Here is a 20,092-nt window from a genome sequence, read left to right as displayed (position 1 = left end):
TAATATGTACAGTGGCCCATTGTGTCCACATGCCTCGCTCTATTTCCATATGTATTACTGATGATACTAGTTAATCCCCCCTTTTTTGTGTGGCACTGCTGATAACTATATTAGTAGTGGGTAATTGATATGAGGCGATGGGTGTTTTGCTATGCCAGCTGGTGGGTTCTGTTCCATTGCAGGGGTCACCGTACCTTGGGTGACTGCTTTCTTATGCTGTTTGTGGCATGGTTATTGTCATCTGCTGGTTCTATCCACACTTTTTGTCTGGTGTTTTGTATGTAATTTTAGACTTTTTGCTATAATAAAGATATAATTTTTATTGGATTCAGTGACTGCGATTCCTTTGGGCTGTTGTATTGTATTGGCAGTTATCCATACCATCCATGCATGGTGGGTGCATGCTGAGTGATCCTCATTGTCATTTGAATGTGAACTAATCCTTGCACCACCAATGTTGCTTATTGGAATATTTTTGTATACACCCTCCAACTAGGAGCGGCTACCAGCCATACAGTAAGAAGGGGCGCATCAAAGGAGGCGTCAGAGATGGTGTGACTGATGCAGCTATCCAATACTATGTCCATGGCACCAAGTACAGTCAAACCTCAGACCATCCAAAACCAAAAAAGAGTCTCCCAGTGGAAATAAGGACCACACCTGCTGAAATCCAACATGTCTGATCATTCGCCAGTATGCTTAGAATATGAAAACTGGAGCTCAGTCCCTAATAGATGAACTTAAAAAAAAAATATTCTTTTTTTTCTTCTTTTTACTGGCCTGTGATGTGTTGACTTGCTATGTATACTGCACACAAATCAGGTTGGTGGTTGGGTCTACTTACCCACATTTTTTTTTTTTTTTTATGAGGGCTGCAGCGCTCACACTTCCCTTGGAAAAACTGTTTTGGGTGAGGGAAGTATGACCGCTGCAAGGCCCATCGAGGGCCCACCAGGTGAGATGGATCCGCTAAGGCTCTGGTCCGGGTGGGCACACGCACCCCAGGCTTTGTTGTAGCTTCCACGTGGAATTGTGGGAACTAGAACTGGAAACTCCGGAGCAGACGGACAGATGGAGTGGAACCCTTGAGGAATGGATGCAAGTTGATACCCAGCAGTACAAATAATGGAGCTTACCAAACTAGGAACATTGGAGTCTCAATCCCAACACACAAGTGTGAGTGTGTGTGTGTCAATGGGCCCTAGGAAGATCTATGGAGATTGTTATTGATTGACGCCGGCCAACCTGCAAAACCTGACGTGGAGAACAACAGATGGCATCGGAGCCAGGAGAAGGGAGCGGAGCCTGGAATACCAGGGACAGGGGTTCAACACCGCCAAAAGGCTTCGGCACTCATGTCACAGTGTTACGCGAGTGTTGACAGACACAGTGCAAACACTGCTAAAATTGCACCAGTCCAAGAGGTGAGGATGTGCAGTGATTCAGTAAAAGAAGATGTTGTCCAAGTAGAGGGAAACCTCTAAGGTTAAAACTTAGTTTTTGGTTGTGAAGAAGCTAAGAACAGGGGACGAGGAATTCTTGAAGAGTCAAGGAGACTATGCGGCTAGATAATGATGAAGAAAATGAAACAGATTATTTCCGGACCCAATTACAGTAGGAGGAGGAGGTGACAAATACAACTTGAGAAAGGAAAACAAAAAGACGGAGCTCCAAGTGACGAAGTGCCGGTGCACAAGACAAGTAGATGAAGTATTATTCCCACTAACGTGATGACGTCAACAGTCCATAGTGGCTGGGCCTCCTCTAATCCGGACTGCACGTGTGCTGAACACCAGGACCAGAGGTCATCTTCTGGGACACGGTGATGGACATGCTTGAGTCATGCTTCCAATTTACATGGTCGAGAAGCGAGGATGAAAAATGTCCAGAACAGTTCTCCATGGATCCAGCGAAGATGTCTTGGAATGCGTGAAGCCCTTTGAGGGGCAAAGGAACATAAAGTATCAGAGTGGCTGAGACATTCCTCACCAAACATCCAGGACGAGGACGCACACAATAACGAGACATTTCCTGGGCGTGTCGTCACACTCCGCGCAGAGACCATTCCTGATCAATAACTGGACTGTCTCGTGTTTACACTTGAGGAGCATCACATTTTGTTTTGATGTTTTAAAAAAAAAAAAAAGTTTGGGAGAAAGTCATCAAACTTCTGGAATTCAAAAAATTGAAAATATGGCTATTTTTGGGATCCAAATGAGAATCAATTCCGTACATATTTAAAGGGGAAGTTCCATTTATTTTCTCTTTGGCCCATAAGCGCGCACAAGTGTAAAATAAACATATCTACTCGCGCTCCCGAAGTCCAGCGCGGCCTCTACGCTGCTGCACTGACATCTATTGTACTGTGTATGCCAACGCTTCAGCCAATCACTGAGATCAGCAGCTCATGCCATGTACATCAGACCTACTGAGGTTAAAGATTGGCTGCAGTGGTCATGTACGCTGCAGTCACTCAGTAAAAGACCGGAGCAGCAGTGGAGAGGCAGCGCTGCACCCAGGGAGGGAGAGAACATCACAGCTTTTAATTTTACATTGTAAAAAGGATAATCCCTTTAAGATTATTTTGCCACTATATGATGGATGTTCTTCATAGGTCTTTGCTCCTCCTTTCCTTTTCCCGAACTTGAGCCCAAGAAAGAGTTCACAAAGGAGTTGTGGAGCTTTTTGTTCGCGGGCCAAAATAAATTGTAATTTCTTCAGAATCCCTGCTCTTTCAATGCTTAGGAGCCCGGCGGGAGGTTCTATGGATTGATTGACAGCCGTTCTTGTATAACTTTGCATGACCAGTTCCATCTGTGAAAAAAAAGAGTCCTTAAACGGGAATTTGTCAGCAGGCTTTTGCTATATAATCTGAGAGCACCATGATGTAGGACCAGAGACCCTGATTCCAGAGATGTGTCACTTCCTAAGCTGTGTTTTGTTGTTTCAATACAAATCAGTGTTTTCTCAGGAGGAGATGATCACTAAAAGACTAGTTGTGTTGTGCCGCCTAGTCCTCCTGCTGTTTAACCCCGCCCCCACCACTGATTAGCAACTGTCAATATGCAGTGAGTACAGAAAGCAGCCAATCAGTGGTGTGGGCGGGGTTATAAACAGTTCAGCATTTGAGCACTGCTAGATCTGCAGCAGAGAAAACAGTGACTGTATCAAAATGACAGCATGCAGACCAGCAAGTGACACATCGCTGGAATCATGGCGTCAGCTTCTACATAGTGCTGCTCTCCAATTACATAGCAAAACCCTGATGACCTGACAGATTCCCTTTAAGGTGTTAGAATTGGGCAAGCAGTTTGCAAGCTTGTCAACAGTATCCAAAACTGCAGAATTGTGAATACAGCTCTGGGCTATAATACAGGCTGTACCTTATTAGGATACTCCAGATTTTGTGTCTCTCCTTGATATCTATTCTCTGAAGATACAGAAAGGTGATCGTGTCCTTCAAAACTAAAAAAGGTAAACCGTCCCTGGGAGACAAAACTGCAAAACATTATCTAAATGTATGATGGACAATTTCGGTTCAGAACAAAGAGGAGACTTCTAAAAACGAAGCTCAGCGAACACTCGGCGATTGGGAAATGGAGCATACTTGGCATCAAATCATATAGAAAGAAATTGCACATTTATCAGCTAAACAGCTTCGCACGTCATTATATCCTTCACCCAACTATACAAAGCTTCATAAAAAATGCAAAACTCATCCACATCTGTATTTTAATGACAAACAATGGTTACCGTATGTCGTCAAAGCAGAAGGAACTCTAGAAACGCACTACACTAAAAAGTCTAGAATATAAAAGGGAATTTCAGCAGGTTTTTGCCATTTAATCTGAGAGCATAATGTAGAGACAGAGACCCTGATTCCAGGAATGTGTCACTTGTTGGTGTGCTGTAGTTTCAATACAATCAGTGTTTTATCAGCAGGAGATTATCACTACAGGACTAGGTCTCACATGCAGACCAGTCAGGCTATCCATATAACTCCACCCCCACCACTGATTGGCAGTGCACAGAGGAAGCTGCCAATCAGGGGTGCGGGGGGGTTATATACAGCTCACGAGTCTTAGCTTTGCTACATCTACATTAGTCAAAACTGGGATTCTATCAAAACTGCACTAAGTAGCCCAGTAAGTGACAATCGCTGGAATCAGGGTCTACGTCCCTACTTTAAGCTGCTGTCAGATTCCAAAGCAAAAACTTGCTGACAGATTCCTTTTAAAAGGGGTTCTCAAGCTCTAGAAAATTAACGGCCCATCAAACTTTGTACTACTGTATGCAGAATACTCAAAACAATTCCACATTTTTCACCCATCTGGCACATTCCTGGTTTGAAAAAAACAGCAAAACGAGGCAGAGATGCTTACCTGCCTAGGCCTCTAAACAAATGCACTATTAGGATGCTGTTTAGAATTAGGACTCGTAAGCATGGGGACCCTTGACGCGGGTTACGAGCTTGCGTATTTTGGTTAAAGTATAAACTAATAGCTCATAAAATTTTTTTTATATTTTTTTGCACTTTTTTTCGGGGTGCAGTTGGGCCCATTTTTGTCTTGCAAACTGTGGTGTCTGTGCACATGGGGTGCATTTGGATAGTGCTGGGCAGCCCGCCTGATCTAATAGAAGGGTGTCACTACTAGGCTGTTAACCTGGATGCAGTGCATCTCCATTGTGTGAACAGCGCCACATACAAGTCTTTTATGTGCAGCAATGTGCCAAGCAGCCACCCCCTCCATTAGTTTGGTAGGTTGAGAGTGGCTGCCTCATCGGTTATGCTGCACCTGTGTAGTCTCCATCTTAACCACATGGGTCCACTGCATCCTGATAGTGCATTTGTTTAGAGGCCTAGGCAGGTAAGCATCTGCGCCTCGTTTTGCTGTTTTTTTCTAATTTTTGGAGGATCTCTGAATCCTCTTCTTGTGCTCTTGCTGTTTAGAACATTCCTGGTTTGCCAGTCGAACAATTCTTTGAAAAGACTCGAATAAAATAAAGGCTCACTTTCGAATCGAGAGATGATCATCACCTATGACACTGACTCTATACCTAGCTGCTGGGATGCGTGCACAATCGGCAGGGCAGGTGCCCTATTCATTAGAAGTAGACAACCCTTTTAAAAGGAACCCAGACACGAGATTTGTGCTGCCCGATCTACAGGCAGCAGGAATAAGAGGGTGGTACAGCTTCTCGACACTGTTTCCCTACAATGAGAGGACTCCCTCTAGGTGTTTGTATACCATGGGTTACCTGTAAAATTAGGAGATCGGGGTGGAGAAAATGCTGGAGAACGTCAAATTAGGAGAGTGGGGCAGGGAGAAAACGCTGGAGAACGTCAAACTAGAAGAGCGGGGCAGGGACAAAATGCTGGAGAACGTCAAATTAGGAGAGCGGGGCAGGGAGAAAATGCTGGAGAACGTCAAATTAGGACAGCGGGGCGGGGAGAAAACGCTGGAGAATGTTAAACTAGGAGAGCGGGGTGAAGAAAACGCTGGATAAAATCAAATTAGGAGCGCGGGGCATGGAGAAGACGCTGGAGAACGTCAAATTAGGACACCAGGGTTGGGAGAAAATGCTGGAGAATGTCAAATTAGGAGAGCGGGGCAGGGAGAAAATGCTGGAGAACGTCAAATTAGGACAGCGGGGCGGGGAGAAAACGCTGGAGAATGTTAAACTAGGAGAGCGGGGTGAAGAAAACGCTGGATAAAATCAAATTAGGAGCGCGGGGCATGGAGAAGACGCTGGAGAACGTCAAATTAGGACACCAGGGTTGGGAGAAAATGCTGGAGAATGTCAAATTAGGAGAGCGGGGCAGGGAGAAAATGCTGGAAACCGTCAAATTAGGAAAGCGGGGCGGGGAGAAAATGCTGGAGAACGTCAAATTAGGAGAGCGGGGCAGGGAGAACGCTGGAGAACGTCAAATTAGGAGAGCGGGGCGGTGAGAAAATTCTGGAAACCGTCAAATTAGTAAAGCGGGGCAGGGAGAAAATGCTGGATAAAAATCAAATTAGGAGAGCGGGGCGGGGAGAAAACGCTGGAGAACGGTCTCTTGGAGAAAACTGACTGTAGTATGTTTTCGATGAAGCGCTGCGTTACATGGCTGCAATAACGCAGGCAGTGTCCGATTCCTGCGGAACGTAGCTCAGGCAGCACAAACCTCCCGTCGAGTTCATTTAACACACTAAAAATCACCAAGATGAACCTACTAACATGGACTGAGCCCTCTCGACACTGCTGATTGACTTGGGAACAGGTGCAATTTTCCATAAAAACTCCCCGCTTTGGCAATTGTTGGAGCCAAACTAGTCAAAAACTAGGATCATCTATCGCAAAATAAGGTGGTCCAACTCAAAAAGTTGTCCCGGTAAAGAACTCTCCTTACTGGGCCGGTATGGATCGCATCTATCACGGAGTTCGATGCGCTACCAGTCACATCAGCCATGCTTGTCACATTACGGCAGCCGGTGGAGGTGGCATGTGTTGACCGCCAATGGACAGCTTCCCGAATCACTGCAGGCATGTTCCAAAGCTTTAATACGCATAGCGGGGAGCGCCATCCAAAGCCTTCTCCCCACAGTTCAGACTCGCGTGAGGTCGTCTCGTCATTAACGAGTATAAAATCCCCTACACATAGACGCAAAGGTGACGCGGCTGCCGGCTGAAGGGCGGGCATCTAGGTTTAACGAGGAGAACGCGAAACAGATGGGAGAAAGAAGGATAGTTTTCTCTGGAAAGGAAATAATTTGCTCTCTGTCCCTCGGGCATGTTACAATTAGATTTTCATGGTCTGCATCATCCAACCATGAATATTCACTTTAACTAGGATCTCGCTTTAAAACTACACATTATGATAAGGTTAATTGAGAAACGGACTAAATGCAAAAAAAAAAAAAAGAAAAAAAAAAAAAAGAAATCCACTTTCTTCTCTATGGGGTGAATGTAAACAACTTGTGACAAACTTTTTAGACCGATCCTCCCACTGACTGCGGGAATGTACGCGGCGTTTCTTGAATCCTGACTAACGCGTTTTGGCATTTTTTTTTTTTTCCAGCCATTGCTGCCATCTTTTGTCTGTTTAATGGCAAATGTGAACATGCGTTTATATGTTGCATGTATACCAACGCAAACTCCAGCTCAATTTGTGTGCTTTTTATTAAAATGTTCAACTTTTTTTTTTAATATATTAACACTTTTGTTTACAGTTTGTTGCCTTGGAGCAGAGCATGTATAGAGCTTACAAGCTTTATTCTGCTAAGCCCATCAGCAGCACTGTACTGAAGAAGCACAGGATCGCGGCAGCATGCAGACACCTTCCTATTCCAGCCAGCTCCAGCATAGTGCTTACAAGCTAAACCGCAGCGGTGGTCGGTCACCTAGTCAACGGGCCGTAAACGAAAAAAAAAAAAAAAAAAAAGTGTTCGTATCTTACGCACAGCTGGAAATTGTAAAAACCAGTCAACTGCAAAGTTTTTACAAGCACTCTCCAAAAATATCTATGAAGAGTCGAAAAACCCTTTAAACAGCAAACATTCCAATGAGCTGTCCCTGCCCACTCTGTCTCAGTCTATACAGCAAAGCTAGCAAAAGAGCTAGATAAATCAGGAAATGTCAGCTTATTGTCCCTGCTCTAGAAACCAGTGTAAAAAAATGCAACACTTTTTTTTAAGGGGGGGGGGGGGGGGGGTTTGGATAGTTGATCCAAAAAAAAAAAAATCTTTGCCAAAAAGGCTTAAGGTATGTTTTGGATGCAGCAGACATATGGTTCGTCCAAAGAACTGCCAAACATTGAACGTCTGCAAATACCCTTAAATTTGTTTTACTGTATGGAAATAAGCAAGTTTTGCAATTGACTTGCTTTTTCTGCTACCATTCTCCTGCAATGACAGCTTTTATCTTACATGATGCGGAGCTAGTTTCCAAAAGACCCTGGCACAGTGCGCGCAGTACTTACATTCCAGGATAAAAATTAACCCCTTACATCCGAGCTACCTCTCTGCAGTCAATTTCTATACAGCAGTACACTGCTCACCACAGTCACCCTCTGCTCCTGATGAGCTGCTCTTATCACTCCTGTGTAAGTCACAATCCCCTGCCCCAGTATCATAGCTCTTGTTGTGCTTGTTCAAATTGACAGGTGTCTATAATGAAATACTGTGAAAACAGCGCACGCTCCAAAACAAGCACTGATCCCTAAATGTGTCATAGCAGAACATATGCTCAGCTTTATAGTTCTAATATATAGAGATTAGGACCGTCCAAGCTGGGTACACCTTGTCGCTGGAGGGATGGCTTTAGGCTTTTTATCAAAATCAGTTTTTATTAAGTATCCTTTGTTCTCTACATGCACTAATGCTTTTTACTTACTTACAGCAGGGTTTATGCCCCTTTTGTTTTGTCTGTTTAATGGCCAGTGTGAACATGCGTCTACACGTTGCACGCATACCAGCTTATACTCCAGTTCATTTTAATTGGTAAGATTATAGTTCTGCTACTGACCAGAACTGTCACTCAAAACAGGAGGACCCACCCCTTCCAAAAACCAGGAAGTAAGGAGACTGGAGAGCTGGGAGCGGTCCAAAAGACAGCTTGAGAATACGTCATCGCCTCTCACTTCCGCATCTAGATGACAGAGGTGCTGCGGACGTTGTGTTAACGGCTAGCAATCTGCACCTTTCCTATTAATAAGAAGAGGAAGAGTATGAAATCTGGACAGTGGCTGTCATTGCCGTCAGCGGCGCCTTTCACCTCCCGATGAAAAAGTGACAGGATAATCTCTGAGGAAAGCTGGATGTCAACCACTATGGCTACCATTTCGGCTTCAAAGCGGGAAGTCACCAAACCTTCAAAGAAGCAGGAAACATCTTGATCAGATTTGTATCAAGTACTCATAAGAGAAATCAAATCCCATCCTTCTATTTAGTGATGACTTTTCTTTTTTGCTGTCATTTTAAAGGAACTTTGCATTGGAAGATATAAGCAAGAGCCCAGCGTTATCATTAGCACATGGATATTTGCTGCCGGACCCCACATTTCTGTTAGTTTCCTGGTGCATATTAAGTCGCAGATCCCATAAGGTAATGGAAGGACATAATATACACTGCTCAAAAAAATTAAAAAAAATAAAGGGAACACTAAAATCCCACATCCTAGATATCACTGAATGAAATATTCCAGTTGTAAATCTTTATTAATTTTATAGTGGAATGTGTTGAGAACAATAAAACCTAAAAATTATCAACGTACAGTTAGGGCCAGAAATATTTGGACAGTGACACAATTTTCGCGAGTTGGGCTCTGCATGCCACCACATTGGATTTGAAATGAAACCTCTACAACAGAATTCAAGTGCAGATTGTAACGTTTAATTTGAAGGGTTGAACAAAAATATCTGATAGAAAATGTAGGAATTGTACACATTTCTTTACAAACACTCCACATTTTAGGAGGTCAAAAGTAATTGGACAAATAAACATAACCCAAACAAAATATTTTTATTTTCAATATTTTGTTGCAAATCCTTTGGAGGCAATCACTGCCTTAAGTCTGGAACCCATGGACATCACCAAACGCTGGGTTTCCTCCTTCTTAATGCTTTGCCAGGCCTTTACAGCCGCAGCCTTCAGGTCTTGCTTGTTTGTGGGTCTTTCCGTCTTAAGTCTGGATTTGAGCAAGTGAAATGCATGCTCAATTGGGTTTAGATCTGGAGATTGACTTGGCCATTGCAGAATGTGCCACTTTTTGGCACTCATGAACTCCTGGGTAGCTTTGGCTGTATGCTTGGGGTCATTGTCCATCTGTACTATGAAGCGCCGTCCAATCAACTTTGCAGCATTTGGCTGAATCTGGGCTGAAAGTATATCCCGGTACACTTCAGAATTCATCCGGCTACTCTTGTCTGCTCTTATGTCATCAATAAACACAAGTGACCCAGTGCCATTGAAAGCCATGCATGCCCATGCCATCACGTTGCCTCCACCATGTTTTACAGAGGATGTGGTGTGCCTTGGATCATGTGCCGTTCCCTTTCTTCTCCAAACTTTTTTCTTCCCATCATTCTGGTACAGGTTGATCTTTGTCTCATCTGTCCATAGAATACTTTTCCAGAACTGAGCTGGCTTCTTGAGGTGTTTTTCTGCAAATTTAACTCTGGCCTGTCTATTTTTGGTATTGATGAATGGTTTGCATCTAGATGTAAACCCTTTGTATTTACTGTCATGGAGTCTTCTCTTTACTGTTGACTTAGAGACAGATACACCTACTTCACTGAGAGTGTTCTGGACTTCAGTTGATGTTGTGAACGGGTTCTTCTTCACCAAATTACGGTAAGTATGCGGCGATCATCCACCACTGTTGTCATCCGTGGACGCCCAGGCCTTTTTGAGTTCCCAAGCTCACCAGTCAATTCCTTTTTTCTCAGAATGTACCCAACTGTTGATTTTGCTACTCCAAGCATGTCTGCTATCTCTCTGATGGATTTTTTCTTTTTTTTCAGCCTCAGGATGTTCTGCTTCACCTCAATTGAGAGTTCCTTTGACCGCATGTTGTCTGCTCACAGCAACAGCTTCCAAATGCAAAACCACACACCTGGAATCCACCCCTGACCTTTTAACTACTTCATTGATTACAGGTTAACGAGGGAGACGCCTTCAGAGTTAATTGCAGCCCTTAGAGTCCATTGTCCAATTACTTTTGGTCCCTTGAAAAAGAGGACGCTATGCATTACAGAGCTATGATTCCTAAACCCTTTCTCCGATTTGGATGTGGAAACTATCATATTGCAGCTGGGAGTGTGCACTTTCAGCCCATATTATATATATATAATTGTATTTCTGAACATGTTTTTGTAAACAGCTAAAATAACAAAACTTGTGTCACTGTCCAAATATTTCTGGCCCTAACTGTAAATCACAACTAATATCCCACGGAGGTCTGGATTTGGAATGATGCTCAAAATCAAACTGGAAAATGAAGTTACAGGCTGATCCAACTTCAGTGGAAATGCCTCAAGACAAAGAAATGATGCACAGTCGTGTGTGTGGCCTCCATGTGACTGTATGATCTCCCTACAACGCCTGGGCATGCTCCTGATGAGGCGGCGGAAGGTCCCGAGGGATCTCCTCCCAGACCTGGACTAAAGCATCCGCCAACTTCTGGACAGTCTGTGGTGCAATGTGACGTTGGTGGATGGAGCGAGACATGATGTCCCAGATGTGTTCAATCGGGTTCAGGTCTGGGGAACGGGCGGGCCAGTCCATGGCTTCAATGCCTTCATCGTGCAGGAAGGGCTGACACTCCAGCCACATGAGGTCTGGCATTGTCCTGCATTAGGAGAAACCCAGGGCCAACCGCACCAGCATATGGTCTCACAAGGGGCCGGAGGATCTTATCTTGGTACCTAATGGCGGTCATGCTACCTCTGGCGAGCACATGGATGACTGTGCGGCCCTCCAAAGAAATGCTACCCCACACCATTACTGAACCACTGCCAAACCGATCATGATGAAGGATGTTGCAGGCAGCAGATCGCTCTCCACGGCGTCTCCAGACTGTCACATCTGTCACATGTGCTCAGTGTGAACCTGCTTTCATCTGTGAAGAGCAGAGGGCGCCAGTGGCGAATTTGCCAATCCTTGTGTTCTGTGGCAAATGCCAAGCGTCCCACACGGTGTTGGGCTCTGAGCACAACCGTCATCTGTGGACGTCGGGCCCTCTGACCATCCTCAAGGAGTCGGTTTCTAACCGTTTGTGCAGACACATGCACATTTGTGGCCTGCTGGAGGTCATTTTGCCGAGCTCTGGCAGTGCTCCTCCTGTTCCTTCTTGAACAAAGGCGGAGACAGTGGTCCTGCTGCTGGGTTGTTGCCCTCCTATGGCCTCCTCCACGTCTCCTGGTGTACTGGCCTGTCTCCTGGTAGCACCTCCAGCCTCTGGAAACTACGCTGACAGAGCAAACCTTCTTGCCACAGCTTGCATTGATGTGCCATCCTGGATGAGCTGCACTACCTGAGCCACTTGTGTGGGTTGTAGAGTCTGTCTCATGCTACAATGAGTGAAAGCACAACCAACATTAAAAAGTGACAAAAACATCAGCCAGAAAGCATTGGTACGGAGATGTGGTCCCCACCTGCAGAACCATTCCTTTATTGAGTGTGTCTTGATAATTGCCAATAATTTCCATCTGTTGTCTATTCTATTTGCACAACAGCATGTGAAATTAATTGTCAGTGTTGCTTCCTAAGTGGACAGTTTGATTTCACAGACTCCTTATTTACTTGGAGTTATATTCTGTTTAAGTGTTCCCATTATTTTGAGCAGTGTAAATATATATATATATTTTACACACATATATTAAGAAAAAAAAAAAAAAAAAAAAATTATATATATATATATATATATATATATATATATATATATATATATATATATATATATATATATATATATATATATATATATATATATATATCCGTGCACCATTCTTTCCATCCTCACATGTGACATTGTAGGCCATAAGTATTTAATGTTATCATGTGAACAGCATCTAATTGCTTGTGATGTGCATCTACACACATTATCCCTGGAAACCCCATGCTGTACACATGACTGGTGAGATAATAAAGCAGAATTACATTGGATTCCGTATATCTACTATATAAAGCTGAGTGTGTGTGTGTGTGTGTGTGTGTGTGTGTGTGTGTGTGTGTGTGTGTGTGTGTGTGTGTGTGTGTGTGTGTGTGTGTGTGTGTGTGTGTGTGTGTGTGTGTGTGTGTGTGTGTGTGTGTATGTGTCCGGGATTGGCATCTGCACCGTCGCAACTACAGCCACAAAATTTTGCACATTCACACGTCCGGACCCCGAGAGCGTCATAGGCTATATTGTGAGGCGAAATTTTAACCCCGCGCGTTCCAATTCACCAAACAATTTTGCCCCTATCTACATAATGGGGAAAAAAGTGAAAGGAAAAGTGTTGGAGGCGTCGCAGCTACAGAAACAAAATTTTGCACAGTCACACGTCTGGACCCTGAGAGCGTCATAGGCTACGTTGTGAGGTGAAATTTTAACCTCGCGCATTCCAATTCACCAAACAATTTTGCCCCTATCTACATAATGGGAAAAAATGAAAGAAAGTGTAGGAGGCAAATTGACAGCTGCCAGATGTGAAAAAGGGGGACTTAAAGAGTGAGAGCGATGGCGCCAAAGAGTATATACCGTACAGTTGCTAAGGTGGGGCCTCGACATGGGATACTCACCACACACGGGGATATGAACACACGCACAAAATGCGCCACACACTACCACGTGCTTGAACACATATTACCCTCAGCACACATTTCACCACACATACACCAACCTCGCCACATAAAAGTCAAAACACAAAAGTCGCCACTCAAAACTCGCCACGCGCAGAACTCGCCACATGCAAAAACTAGGCTCTTGCAAAACTCGCCACAAGTGCAAAATTCTCCTCATGAAAAACTCGCCACACACAAAACTTGCACACGCGGAAAAATTGCCACATGCACAAAAGTTGCAACACATGCAACAGTTGCCTCACACAAAACTTGCACATACTCAAAAGGCACCACACATAATACTCGCAACGCGCAAAACTCGCCATGCGCAAAACATGCTGCACACAACTTGCTACACTAACCTGTCACATGCAACTTGACACAAAAAGTTGCTACACGCATGTCGCCACACACAACTCATCTCACAAAAGTCGCTACATGCATGTCCCCACACACAACTCAACACACACAACTTGACAAACGAAACTCGCCCTAAAACACACACAAGTCTGGTATTATCCTTCAAAAATAAAAATCTGATTAATAAGCAGACAAACTACAACAATTGCACCATATAGGAAATACGGCAGCTGTCAGTCACATGACCTGTCTATTATGTGTATGTGTGAGCTAATATATACTGCCAGGGGGAGGGCTTCCTGTTGGCTGGGGATTTATCAGGCTGCCAATTTAGCTTACAAATACTGAGGTAAAAATACTGAGCAAATAACGTGTGAACGAGGTCTAATACAGGAGGAGATGACACACAGGTATATACTATATAGAGGAGGAGATGACACACAGATATATACTATATACAGGGGAGATGACACACAGATATATGCTATAAACAGGAGAGATGACACACAGGTATATACTATATAGAGGAGGAGATGACATATAGGTACATATATATACAGGAGGAGATGACATACAGGTATACACTATATACAGGAGGAGATGACATACAGGTATATGCTATATATAGAAGATGACATGCAGGTATATACTATATGCAGGAGGAGATGACACTCAGATATATACTATATACAGGGGAGATGACACACAGGTATATACTATATACAGGAGGAGATGACATACAGGTATATGCTATATATAGAAGATGACATGCAGGTATATACTATATGCAGGAGGAGATGACACTCAGATATATACTATATACAGGGGAGATGACACACAGGTATATACTATATATAGAAGGAGATGACATTCAGGTATATACTATATATAGGGGAGATGACACACAGCAGGTATATACTATATACAGGGGAGATGACATACAGGTATATACTATATACAGGAGATGACATACAGATGTATACTATATATAAGGGAGATGACAAACATGTATATACTGAGGTGATGAGGTGAAAATGAGAGGTGTGAGGTGAAAATGAAAAGGTGTGAGTGCAAAATGAGAGGAGTGAGGAAAAATAGTGGAGTGATCAGAAAATGACAGATGTGAGGTTGAAATGACAAGTGTTAGGGGGGAATGAGAGGAGTGAGGGAGAAAATGAGAGGTGTGAGGGAGAAAATGAGAGGTGTGAGGGAGAAAATGAGAGGTGTGAGGGGGAAAATGAAAGATGTGATTGGGAAAATGAGAGGCGTGATGGGAAAATAAGAGAAGTGAGGTGCTATAACTAACCACAGATATTTACTATGCCCAGGCAACGCCGGGCTCTTCAGCTAGTCTTCTATATAAAACAATAGTACCCATCAGAATATTTTTTGTTCCTCTGATGACAATCTGCGGGGACTTGGCTGTCAATCAAGTGTTTAGATAACCTCTTCCCGGGAGACACTATTGGCTTGACCCAGGTCAGTGCATGAAAGTGAAGAGATCACCTCTGGGATCACCAGTAAACGCACGGCTGTTTATTAGATTTTCACAGTCATTGTCTACTATGACTTCAGAGCAAAGAAAAAACAAAAATCAAAATAACCTTTCCCCCTTAAAAGGCAGCGGTAGAGCAGATGACGGTTACGAGGAGCGTCTCTCAGTCTGGAGGACCAACCCTGTCCTACATTTCAAAGAGAACGCCTGGATTTGAATATACACTGTGTAATGCTGCACATCACCTGCGGGGGCAGTGCAGAGAAAGTGAACACTTACTACCAGATTTCCTAACAAATCACAGCTGATTGTTACAGGGGGAAGGCCGTAATCGGTAGGAGGGTCCTCGTTATAGGGGGAAGGCCGTAATCGGTAGGAGGGTCCTCGTTACAGGGGGAGGCCGTATTTGGTAGGAGGGTCCTCGTTACAGGGGGGGAGGCCGTATTCGGCAAGTGGGTCCTCGTTACAGGGGGAGGCCGTATTCGGTAGGAGGGTCCTCGTTACAGGGGGAAGGCCGTAATCGGTAGGAGGGTCCTCGTTACAGGGGGAGGCCGTATTCAGTAAGAGGGTCCTCGTTACAGGGGGAGGCCGTATTCGGTAAGAGGGTCCTCGTTACAGGGGGAGGCCGTAATCGGTAGGAGGGTCCTCGTTACAGGGGGAGGCCGTATTCGGTAAGAGGGTCCTCGTTACAGGGGGGAGGCCGTATTTGGCAGGTGGGTCCTCGTTACAGGGGGGAGGCCGTATTTGGCAGGTGGGTCCTCGTTATAGGGGGGAGGCCGTAATCGGTAGGAGGGTCCTCGTTACAGGGGGGAGGCCGTAATCGGTAGGAGGGTCCTCGTTACAGGGGGGAGGCCGTATTCGGCAGGTGGGTCCTCGTTATAGGGGGGAGGCCGTATTCGGCAAGTGGGTCCTCGTTATAGGGGGAGGCCGTAATTGGTAGGAGGGTCCTCGTTATAAGGGGGAGGCCGTATTCGGCAGGTGGGTCCTCGTTATAGGGGGGAGGCCGTATTCGGCAAGTGGGTCCTCGTTATAGGGGGAGGCCGTATTCGGCAAGTGGGTCCTCGTTATAGGGGGAGGCCGTATTCGGCAAGTGGGTCCTCGTTATAGGGGGAGGCCGTATTCGGTAGGAGGGTCCTTGTTACAGGGGGGGAGGCCGTATTCGGTAGGTGGGTCCTTGTTACAGGGGGGAGGCCGTATTTGGCAGGTGGGTCCTCGTTATAGGGGGAGGCCGTATTCGGTAGGAGGGTCCTCGTTACAGGGGGGGGGGGGGGGAGGCCGTATTCGGTAGGTGGGTCCTCGTTACAGGGGGGGGAGGCCGTATTCGGTAGGAGGGTCCTCGTTACAGGGGGGGGGGCGGCCGTATTTGGCAGGTGGGTCCTCATTACAGGGGGGAGGCCATATTCGGCAGGTGGGTCCTCGTTACAGGGGTGAGGCCGTATTTGGCAGGTGGGTCCTCGTTATAGGGGGGAGGCCGTATTCGGCAGGTGGGTCCTCGTTATAGGGGGGAGGCCGTATTCGGCAGGTGGGTCCTCGTTACAGGGGGGGGAGGCCGTATTCGGCAGGTGGGTCCTCGTTACAGGGGTGAGGCCGTATTTGGCAGGTGGGTCCTCGTTATAGGGGGGAGGCCGTATTCGGCAGGTGGGTCCTCGTTACGGGGGGGGGGGGGGGAGGCCGTATTCGGCAAGTGGGTCCTCGTTACAGGGGTGAGGCCGTATTTGGCAGGTGGGTCTTCGTTATAGGGGGGGAGGCCGTATTCGGTAGGAGGGTCCTCGTTACAGGGGGGGGGGGGAGGCCGTATTCGGTAGGAGGGTCCTCGTTACAGGGGGGGGCGGCCGTATTTGGCAGGTGGGTCCTCATTACAGGGGGGAGGCCGTATTCGGCAGGTGGGTCCTCGTTACAGGGGTGAGGCCTCGTTATAGGGGGGAGGCCGTATTCGGCAGGTGGGTCCTCGTTATAGGGGGGAGGCCGTATTCGGTAGGAGGGTCCTCGTTACAGGGGGAAGGCCGTATTCGGTAGGAGGGTCCTCGTTATAGGGGGAAGGCCGTATTCGGTAGGAGGGTCCTCTTTTGCAAGCCTGTCCAAGGTGAAAAATCCATTTAAGATGATAGTTTGCTGCCCTGTAGAGGACTGGTTTTGGGGATATTGTCCTCTTTATTCAGTGCCCCCAATATGCTTATATTAATTCACGCGTACTGACTCCGGCGCCGGTTTATTCAAGTAATGTAGTACATCGACAACATAGTGCGCACGTGCCGGCCACAGTGATAATGGAGGTGGCTGGCGTGTGTACACTGCTATGTGACGTTGTAGTAGAATGCTTCCATAAAATGGTGCCGGAGTCAGTGTGTGTGCGCATCCCACGATATCCGCCACCATTTTGTTGAAGACACTGTCTGCGAATTCCCATACACAAGGTCTTCAATAAAATGGCGCCTATATGCGCACGCACTGACTCAGGTGCCAGGGCCATCCCGGCTTTGGACAAAAGGACGCATCCACCATTATATACAAGATAAATACTCTGGGGGGCGGCAGGGAGTAGAATAGAAGCACAAACTGCCCACTTGTGACCCAGTGACAGGTTGAGAAACAAAGCCAGTCCCCCTGCTCTCCATCAAGCCTGTTCATAGACAGAGAAGGGGGCTGGCCTTTACTATGTCAGGACCTGGCTCAATTCATAGGGCATTTAAGGGGCTCCAAAGTATCAAAAAAGTAAAAAAATGTAGTTACAATTTAAATGTTTTACCCCGCAAAAAAATCAAGTTAACTCTTATCCACTGGATAGTTAATAATTGCCAATTACTGGAGGTCTGACCACTGGGCACTCCTGAAAGAAGCAGCGAACAGCATGCCGACATCGGCTCCATCCATTGCTTATGAAACTGCCAAGCACTGCACATGCCAACGTCTGCTCTTTTCATTGCCTATGAGACTGCCAAGCACTGCGCATTCTCACATTGGCCCAATCATTGTCTATGGGACTGCCAAACAATGCACATGCTAACATTCTCTCCATTCATTCTCTATGCCAAGCACTGCGCATGCTCACATCGACTCCATTCATTGTTTACGGGGTCACTGAAAAACAATGTACTTGCTCATATCAGCTCCATTTATGGTCTATGGGACTACCAAGCATTGTGCATGCTCACATCAGCTCCATTCATTGTCTAAGGGACTACCAAGCATTGTGCATGCTCACATGAGCTCCATTCATTGTCTATGGGACTACCAAGCATTGCGCATGCTCACATCAGCTCCATTCATTGTCTATGGGACTACCAAGCATTGCGCATGCTCACATCAGCTCCATTCAAGATGTCCCATTTTCAGGATCATGGAGGAGTCGACTGCTGAAATGCTCAGTCATTCCAGGAACGGGTCTCATGACCCATGAGGTTGCAGTTCCACATCCTTGTGCTGAATCAGCAGGTTATCCCCAATCCTATTGATATTTTGGAATAACCCTTTAATGCTCGTTTATCTATATGTGTGCTGAAATCACAGATAAGGTCTATTAAGACCCGATTATGATGGACGACACGGCCCTTCAGTTCAGCCATCAGTGGGGGTTCATAACGACATGTAAAGAGACATTTTTCATTGTTTTTCAATAGGAGTGCAGAGTATACATTTCTGTATCAAAAGATCTCCTGCTCCACATGTGAGGAATCAGAAGTGGCTTTCCTCCAGCCGCCATTTATCTTGTGCGGTGGCGAGGTCACATCTGTAATGTCACTAAGTATACTCCCCACAGCACAAGGAAAACACATCCAGGGGATTACAGGGGTCACAACAAGCAAACTCCCCCTGCCGGGGCTACGGGGGTCAAACGTCAGCTATCACTTAGTGCCATCAATGAGGACTCAGCAACCAGAGGAAAAACACTGGTGAGTGGTGTTCTGTGATAAATCACCCAGCAGACAGAGGGGGCTGGTCATAGTGGGAATCGCCCACGTTTTTTAAAGAAATTTTTTTTTAATGCTTTAATGTATGAGAAGTGCAGACCCCAATGCCCCCCACAGCCAAATAGAGGAAACAAAAAAAAACTGCAAATGCAAACTTATATGATGGTAATAGTTATGCCATATGAAGAGGACCGTGGGCCCCTGTTTTGGGCACTACATGGGGCCCCTCCGTGTCTCTGGGGCCACTATGTAGCTGCACATGAACTAAAGACATCTATCATTACTGTACTATCATCCGATGTCTGGGAGCCTTACTTTAGTTTCTTAAAGGGACTGTCAGCACAGAAGGACTGTACAAACCAAGCACAGGTGCTCGGTGCACCCTTGGTGTGGCTAAAAATGCAAGTGCTCCTTCCTACCTGATAGAGGGAAGACTATCTCCACCCCTCCTCCTCATCTTTGATTGACAGCTCTAGCTTTACAGAGATTGAGACAGATGGGAATCAGGTAGGTGGGAAGGTGCAATTCAATGTTTGGCCACAACAAAAGGTGAAACATCGCCTGTGCTTAGTCTGAACAGTCACTCAGACCAACCTTTACTTGCAGCCGCTATTGAAGCCTCTTACAGACCCCATACATATAGGTAAAAGTCGACCATATTTTGACAATAAATGAACAATCGACAGTGCAAATGTCTTAAACTGGCAAGAACCTGCCATGTGCCATGCGAGTACAACGAATAAGTTTGCAACACATTTGCGTAATGAAACAGACCACCGAGGTAGCTTCATTCAATGCACATGCGCCAGTCTGCAGATCCATCTCGCACAGCACATGCGCCAGTCTACAGATCCATCTCGCATTGCACATGCGCCAGTCTGCAGAACCATCTCGCATTGCACATGCGCCAGTCTGCAGATCCATCTCGCACGGCAAATGCGCCAGTCTGCAGATCCATCTCGCACGGCACATGCGCCAGTCTATAGATCCATCTCACATTGCATATGTATCAGTCTGCAGATCTGTCT

At 45.8% G+C, this 20,092-nt stretch overlaps 1 protein-coding gene across 2 annotated transcripts in view; it reads right to left on the bottom strand.

Annotated features, from left to right (window-relative positions):
- Window positions 1-20,092, bottom strand: part of MINDY3 (MINDY lysine 48 deubiquitinase 3) — a 115,100-nt gene that overhangs the window by 45,582 nt on the left and 49,426 nt on the right. Inside the window, exon 12 of one of the 2 annotated variants that reach the window (XM_069729448.1) lies at window positions 2,240-2,814. The exons of the other annotated variant lie outside the window; for it this stretch is intronic. Within the exon in view, the coding sequence (XP_069585549.1) occupies window positions 2,470-2,814 (345 nt within the window). The 3' untranslated portion in view covers window positions 2,240-2,469. Of the gene's footprint in view, window positions 1-2,239; window positions 2,815-20,092 lie in introns of those variants that run through there. 2 annotated transcript variants of the gene reach the window in all.

Source organism: Ranitomeya imitator, chromosome 6, assembly GCF_032444005.1.
Source record: "Ranitomeya imitator isolate aRanImi1 chromosome 6, aRanImi1.pri, whole genome shotgun sequence".
Lineage (NCBI taxonomy): Eukaryota > Metazoa > Chordata > Amphibia > Anura > Dendrobatidae > Ranitomeya > Ranitomeya imitator.
Note: the sequence above shows the minus strand (reverse complement) of the source record. Positions and strands in the feature narration are given on the sequence as shown.